At 54.5% G+C, this 7,717-nt stretch overlaps 1 protein-coding gene across 1 annotated transcript; it reads left to right on the top strand.

Annotated features, from left to right (window-relative positions):
* Window positions 1-1,879: 1,879 nt before the first annotated feature.
* Window positions 1,880-6,229, top strand: LOC101431901 (galectin-2-like). Its single transcript, XM_004451606.3, has 4 exons — window positions 1,880-2,007; window positions 4,926-5,008; window positions 5,648-5,804; window positions 5,883-6,229. The coding sequence occupies exons 1-4, from the start codon at window positions 2,002-2,004 to the stop codon at window positions 6,027-6,029; spliced, it is 393 nt and encodes a 130-aa protein (XP_004451663.1). The 5' UTR covers window positions 1,880-2,001; the 3' UTR covers window positions 6,030-6,229.
* The last annotated feature ends 1,488 nt before the right edge of the window (window positions 6,230-7,717 follow it).

Below are 7,717 nucleotides of genomic sequence, written 5' to 3'. Positions count from 1 at the left end.
TGGCAGTGACATCCCATCCCTTTTGCATGTTCTAATCGTCTATTAGACACTCACGGGGAGCAGATCTTGCAAGGGCATAAAGTGCTGGAGGTGGCACTCATAGGCCCTCTCAGAAGTTGGCATCGATCCCAGGGTTTAAGGGCACACTCCTGGAGGGTGAAATTTTTTTTTTTTTTTTTTGCTAAGTGAGGACAGAGATCTGTGCTTTGGCAGGTCTTGGAACAAGGGGTTGGCAGACAAAGCCAGCTCTGCTTCTTAGTTCCTCATGTGAAAAGTGGAATGATAATAAAGGCCATTGTAAACTGTGCAACACTTTCAGGAAGGCAGGCCTTGCTGAGAGCCTGCTGGCCATGTGTGTGCTTTCTTTTCCTTTATATTCGTGTTTGTTTTTGATATCTTTCCTTGATGTAAAACACACACACCATGAAGTGCAAAAATCACGAGTGCTGAGAGCCTGTTGGCCATGTGTGTGCTTTCTTTTCCTTTATATTCGTGTTTGTTTTTGATATCTTTCCTTGATGTAAAACACACACACCATGAAGTGCATAAATCATGAGTGACCACATTCCGTCTTTCAACCGTCTCCCAAAAAAATGAACAGTTCAGTTCTTTCTGTTTTGTGCATTTCTGCAAACTTCTGTAGTGACCTAGGATTCCCATTAGGATCAGAAAACACCACCTTGAAACGCAGTAGTTTCTGTCCATTATAGAGTTTCTGTTTAGAAACACTTTAAAACTGCTTGTCTTGTTCGGGTTTTGCCCTGCCTCTGGGAGAACGGCCAAGAAGGGATTAATTTCCTAGTGGGTAAAATGAGGAAATCCTTCCCCTCTCAGCCACAGGGAGAAGAACACAGCTGAGTCCTAGTGAGCCCTGCGCACCTGCCTGGAACATGCGGTCGATGGGACACGCCTCTGCCCGACAAGCCCTGGGTGGCGACAGCCACCTCGGATGGAATGCGCCAAGTCCAGACTTCTCCTCCTGGGACTCTGCCCTGAATAAATTGTCTAGATGATGTGCAAAAGGATGGAATGCGGCAGAGTTTTTAACCGCCAAACATTGGGAATTAATGTATGTATTCAGCAGAAGGAAATTGGCCAAATAAATTTAGTCATTTGAGGGTGGACTATTTCACAGCCATGAAAATGCGGTTTTGAAATATAGATTTGTGGGCGTTAGTGCTCATTGAACAGAGCAGGATAAACGGCCGCGTAGCCAGAGGACGTCTACAGTCTACGGACTGCACAGAAAACCCAGAACCCGCTGGAAGGAAATATGCCAAGGGAACAAGCCGAGGCCCTCCTGGTGGCAGCGTTTGGTGGTTGCTTTTCTTTTTTTCTCTAATTTTCTGTAGAGAGCATCTTCATTATATAAGTAATGGAGGTAAAGAGCAAAATGTTGAAATCCCAGGAGCCCTGACCTACTCTCTTACTTCTTTAGTCAGAACCTCTTTCAACAGTGTATGGCCTTCGAGATGTTTTCTTTGAATCTACCAGATGACTCTTTTAAAATGACTCATAACATAGAGGATTAGAAGCCTAGATTTTGTGGGGTTAAGATGAGGGAGCCAGGCTTGGGGAGGCCACTTTAGGCTCACAGGCCGCTTGTGGAGACATGGCTGGGAGGCTCTGAGCCCCCTGCCACCTGCTCTGACGCCCTCTTGGCCCCTGCGGCCAGCACCGACCCCTCCCCAATTGCAGCCCTACCCCTGTCCCCGCCCCCCACCCCCCCAAGCCCGCCGCCCCTGGCAGGGCTTAGGAGACGGAGGCTGAGCAGCAGCGAGGACAGCAGGATGCCTGGGCTGGGCAGGGCGGGGAGAGGCTCCTGAGCCGGTTCATTCAGGATTCACCGGGACACCTGGGTCTAACTAGCCAAAGTCCCCAGTTACAGCCTGGGGCGAGTTAATATGTAATCTTCTAGGATCTAGGATATAAGCTGGATCTGGAAGAGACACCTGAGCACTGGCCTGCAGGACCGAGGACGCTGCCCCAGGAGCCGCTGCCATGTCGGTGAGGTCCCCGGGGCCCCCTGCCCACCTCCCTCCCCTCATCCACGCACTCGCCTGGGTCGGGGGTGGGAGGCTTTGGGGGAGAGCATCGCTGCTCCTCTTGGGGACCTGGATTCCCCAACTGTACAGCAAGGACGAGGCACTTGTCACCTCCATGGCCTTTCAGCTTCGGGGGTCTCCCACCTGTGGCCGGAGCCTGAGCCTGTCTCTTTCCCTCTCCAGCTTCATTTTCTCACCAGTAAGAATCATGACGTCAGGATCCTAAAAACTGAAGTCTGCTGAGCTTTTAAAAAGGCAGATGCTGATGCTAGGGGTGGAATAGCCCCAGTGAGAAGCTACACTGCAGGGGTGGAGTGGATGCTCTTGGAGGCTCCTGGTTCTTTGATTCCAAACCAGGCCTTTTCAGAGCTTGCTGTGTGCTCTTGATCAAGTCCCAGCCCCTCTTTGGACCTCAGTATTCCCATCTGTGGAATGGGATCATCAGTGCCACCTGAGGCTTAGACCCAAGAGGGTCATGTGTGAAAGGGACGACGCGCCCCCTGCTCAAAGGAGGACCTTGGTCCAGGGACCTTCTTCTTTCTCCTCTTCACCCACCCGTCCCCTTTGCTTTCCACTCTTCCTCCTTCTCCAGAGACCACCCAGCCCCAATCCCTTCTATCACAGATGGTGAGTGAGAACCAGAAAGGGGCAGGGGTAACCCCAGGTCATCCAGCAGGTCATGGCAGAACTGGGAGTCGACCCCACTGCCTGCACCCAGCCCAGCCCACAGCTCTGTGCACTTCCACACCCCCAGCTCTGCCTGCCCCACCCCTGGCCCTAGTCTCTCTTTATTGAGTAGAAAGCAGGATGCCTGGCCTGCACCCTCCAAAGGATCTGACACCCATTTGTACAGACACACCTGCAGCAGCACCTCCCCCACATCCTGGGGGCTCAGGTTCATTTATCTCAGCCAGGCAACCCCAGGAGTCACCCCACTCAGACTGTCTTGTGGGGCGGGGTGGGAGTGGAAGGGGCAAATCCCTGGGAGGAGACGGGAGACTGGTCTTCCCAGGCCACTCGGCCTTAGGTGGGGCAGGCGCTGCTCTGTGGCAGGCACAGGCCACTGCTCTCTGTCCCTCTGGTCATGTCTGCCCCTTTGGAAGGTCATCACCCTCATTGGGTACCCGCATCTCCAGGCGGTGCAGTTCCTTGTCTGGCAGTAAGAGACTGACCGAGAGCTTCATCCCGGCTGCCCCTCCCAGCGCTGAGACCTGGCGATTTCTCTCAGATCTGAGAGCTGCGCCTCCGGCCTCCCACTCCCACTTGCTCTAAGGCAGTAAATCGACCTGGGCAGATTTTAGTCCCACCGGACACCTGGCGCTGCTGGAGCGAGGTTTTCGCTTGGCACAGCCTGGTGGGGTTGGGGTGTAGAGGGCTGCTGGCACCGAGTGGGTAGAGGCCAGGGACGCGTTGAAGATCCCACAGGGCACAGAGGAGACCCTCACCCTCAGCAAAGAGTCCTGAGGCCCTAATGTGCAGTCCTGAGCTCCAGAGCCCTGCTCTCAGGCACCTGTCTCACCTGCCACCATCGCCTCTTTCTGACTTTCTCACACTTGTTGCCTCTGGGGGAGGCGGGCAACATCCTGCCGTCCTACCCCTGTGCGAAGGAGCAGCTTCCAGTCCTCCTTCCCGGGAAGGTGGTGGCTTTGGGGGGTGGGGGGCATCCTCCTGCGGCCACTGTCCTTGAAGCCCTGGGAGGAGCCCCTCTCCAGGGAGCTGCTTCAGGGCTCTCAGGTTATGTCCCTCAGAGAACAGGGCTGGTCACTGAACAGAAATCCCAGACTTTAAAAACGGTCTGCAGGGAAGGAGGTAGCTCAGGGGTTGAGCGCGTGCCTCCACTTAGGAAGTCCTGGGTTCATCCCTGGTCCCTCCTAAAACCAAACAAACAAACAAACATGTTAAAAAAAACCAACTCTCATCGGGGAGCAGCTGTAGCTCGTATTTGAGCACCTGCTTCCATGTACCAGGTCCTGGTTCCATCCCTGGGACTTCCTAAAACAAGGAAAAGTTCTGCCACAAATTATGCTAAATCTTTGGTGCCTGGTTCACATCATCACAGATGTGAAAAATGGGCCTTTTCTCCAAGTGGGGAAGGGGCTCTGCAGCCCTGCGTGGAGACCCTCCCTTGGCCCCAGCACAGCACTGGGAAGCTCCCGCTCCATAGAAAGCCAGTCCCCGCCCCGTCCTGCGGAAACAGGGAGCAAATGGACAGTGACAAGGGATCATGGTGAGGCCGCCCGCAGTGGCCGTCAGTCCTGCTGGGCCCTCTGCTGGGGCTTTGCCAACAGTATCTCGAATCGTCCCCACCGGCTTGAGGGAGGCTGCTCCCAGCCTCAGTGTCTGCAAACGTCCCACAGGCAGGGCTCGGTGACTGTTTTTGGATGACTAGATGAAGTGAGCCAGTGGGAGGACGAGGGAAGTGAGGTTTGAGAGGGACTTAGGGGAGACGTCCAGACACGTGACTTGTGGCATTTGTAAGTTTTCTGGTCCACTCTGTTTTCTGCTAATACAGTTTGGTGCCCAACTAATCAAACCTTGCTCCTGGGGTTCTGCTCAGGGGAACTGCAAGTTTGGCAGGCTGCAGTGTACCATTTCTGGATGGGCAAACTGAGTCTTCCCCACTGAGCCCCCAGATGCAGCCTGTGGGGTGGCTGGGAGCAAAGCAGTTAGGGCAGGACAGGGGTACGGGGAGGCCTTGGTTGGAGCGCTGTGGATGTTCCCTCCCCAGCAGGTGTGGGGAGCACTTCCCGGGCTTGGGTCCCCACCTGGGCAGGGGGACAGTGAGACAGGAGCTGCTTCATCTGCTGAAGGTCCCAGGCCCTCGTGGGATTGGTCTTCTGAGGACCTCAAGTACAACGTCTCTCTGCCCTAATTGCCCAGGAAAAATTTGAGATTACGAATATGGCTGTGAAGTTGGGGACAACCCTGAAGATCAAGGGCAATGTTGCCAAAGATGCTGATCGGTGAGTTGGGGGAAGGGAGCAGGTGGGGGCAGGAGGCAGCCTCGGTGCTCAGACCTTGGGCCAAGCGGGCTTTTCCACATCCTGGCAGCCTGTCACCCCACTCCCCTGCTGGCTCCTCTTGCGGTAGGACGTGCCTTCTCCTGTGCGCCTGGGTTTGGGGCCCTCAGAATTCACGCTGTGCCACGTCTCCATTCCTTGGCCCCAGTAGCCACTGTAGGGGCAGGAGGAGAAGCTCCTGGAGCTCTGCCCGGCGCCCAGTGGATCGGGGGCCTCCCCTGCAAGCCCCGACCTGGAAGGACTGAGCAGCCCGGATGTCCACCTGTTCATGCACGTTAAACCAGGGCCGACCTCCAGGGGGCGCTGAGCGATGGTGTTCGCCCCCCTGCCCTAGAGCCCAGCAGAGGCAGAGCTCCGCCTCCAAGGGTCGCCTGTGAGCTGAGGGATTTCAGCATTTCTGGGGACTGACCCCTGTCAGCCTTTCATTGTGAATGTCTTGGAGGATCACCACCTTGTTTTAGGGCAGAGACCTTGATTAATACAACTTTTCTTTCGTGACTCCTCCAGCCCTGACTCCCTGCCCCTAAGCTGTTCTACGCAGCGGTGGCCCCTGACTCTCACCTATTAGGCCTCTCCCTGCAGCTTTGTGATTAATCTGGGCTGTGGGCCTGAGAAGCTGGGCCTGCACTTCAACCCTCGCTTCAGTGAGTCCACCATTGTCCTCAACTCGAAGGATGGCAAGTGGGGGACGGAGCTTCGGGAAAATCACCTGTGCTTTAGCCCAGGATCAGAGATCAAGGTGAGGTCAAAGGGGAAGGGCATGCGGGAGCATGTCAAGGGGAGCCCAGCCTCCCTGACGCCCTCCTTCTCTCTGCAGGTCACTGTGAAATTTGAGAGTGATGGATTCAAGGTGACGCTGCTAGACGGGCACCAGTTCACCTTCCCTAACAGGCTGGGGCACAGCCAGCTGACCTACCTGAGAGTGGATGGTGGGTTCAGCATCACCTCCCTGAAGTTTGACTGAGTGGGCAGCACCTGCCAGAAGAAAAGGCCCAGCCAGAACCCCACCCAGGTTTCCTGAGTCACGCTATAACCGGCGGCCCTCCACTCCCCCACTCCCAGTTTCTGCCCCTCTGACCTCATTTGACTTAACCAACTTTCAGAGCAAATAAAAGAACCCACCTTACAGAGCCTTTCTGTGGCAGGATCTGTGGTTTTTGCTTTTCATGCACTTTAGTGCTCGGGGCATCCTCATGATACAGAGGAAACTGAGGCACAAAGCCATAGGATGACCAGGTGGGGAACTGGGGCAGGATACAAGGTCCAGCCCATGCTCCCAACCTCTCCAGAGAGCCCACTCCTCCTCATGGCTCTTTCTTTTCACCGGAGAAAGTGCCAACTGTCCTGTGGATCATGGGGCAGAGGCTGCTTCCAGGCATCTGGGCCAGGGGCTGTTCCCTGGAACTGCAGATGAGGCTCCCAGCTGGGCCTCTTATCCCAGGTGTATTCCAGCCTGGCTCCCATTAGCCCAGCCTTGGGAGAGGTAATGCATAATGGTCTAAGATATAACCTGGCAGAAGCAAGCGTAGGGGTTTTCCAGGACAATAAGGACAGTGTGGCTTGAGGGATTAAATGGAAGAAAAGTGATAGACTCTGAGTCCAAGGGGGTAATGAGGGTGTGCTGGGTGGTCTGTTGAGTTTTTGTCCAGATCCACTCGTAGCAGTTTGATATGGTTATGAATTCCAAAAATAGATATTGGATTATGTTTGTAATCTGGTGTGTACCTGGATGTGATTAAGTTATGATTAGGGCTTTGATTGGGCCACATCATTAGGGCGTTGTGTCCTTGCCTCTTGGTGGGGGGGGTGGGGACTCACAGATAAAAGGCATGGCAAAATACAGAGTTAGCGGTTTTTGATGTTGGAGTTTGATGCTGAAACCTTAAGCTGGAGTCCCAGGAAGTAAGCTCACAGAGGAAAGAGAAGCCAGCCTCAGGAAGAGAGGAAGCTGAACCCAGGAAGAAACAAGCCCCAGGAAGAAAGGAACGTTGAACCCGAGAGAAGCAAGAACCTGGAAGGGAGGAACCCAGGAAGCCGGAACCCTGACAGATGTTGGCAGCCATTTGCTCCACATGTGAAAATAGACTTTGGTGAGGGAAGTAACTTATGAGTTATGGCCTGGTATATGTAAGTTTCTACCCCAAATAAATATCTTTTATAAAAACCAACCGATTTCTGGTATTTTGCATCAGCACCCCTTTGGGTGACTAATCCACCACTCTTCACCTTTCTACACCCTGCTCTGTGCTCAGGGCCTGTGCCCAGCAGGCTCTCTTGCCACCTGGCCACCCCCTGGATCCTCTACAGGGGCACTATCAGGTGGGATTTGTGGATTATGGCCAATTGGGTCCTAAAAGAATCCGGTGGCTGCCTGTGCATCAGTTCCTCCTTCCGCCTCAAGTATTTACTCCACCTTGTGAGGACTGGGTTGAATCAAATCACACTTGAGGGCGGCGGACTTGGCCCAGTGGTTAGGGTGTCCATCTACCACGTGGGAAGTCCGAGGTTCAAACCCTGGGCTTCCTTGACCCGTGTGGAGCTGGCCTATGCGCAGTGCTGATGCGCACAAGGAGTGCCGTGCCACGCAGGGGTGTTCCCCGCATAGGGGAGCCCCATGTACAAGGAGTGCACCCCATAATGAGAGCCACCGAG

This window comes from Dasypus novemcinctus, chromosome 12 (assembly GCF_030445035.2).
Source record: "Dasypus novemcinctus isolate mDasNov1 chromosome 12, mDasNov1.1.hap2, whole genome shotgun sequence".
In the NCBI taxonomy this organism is placed as follows: Eukaryota; Metazoa; Chordata; class Mammalia; order Cingulata; family Dasypodidae; genus Dasypus; species Dasypus novemcinctus.
The sequence above is the reverse complement of the archived record's forward strand: the minus strand, read 5'-3'. Positions and strand labels throughout refer to the sequence as shown.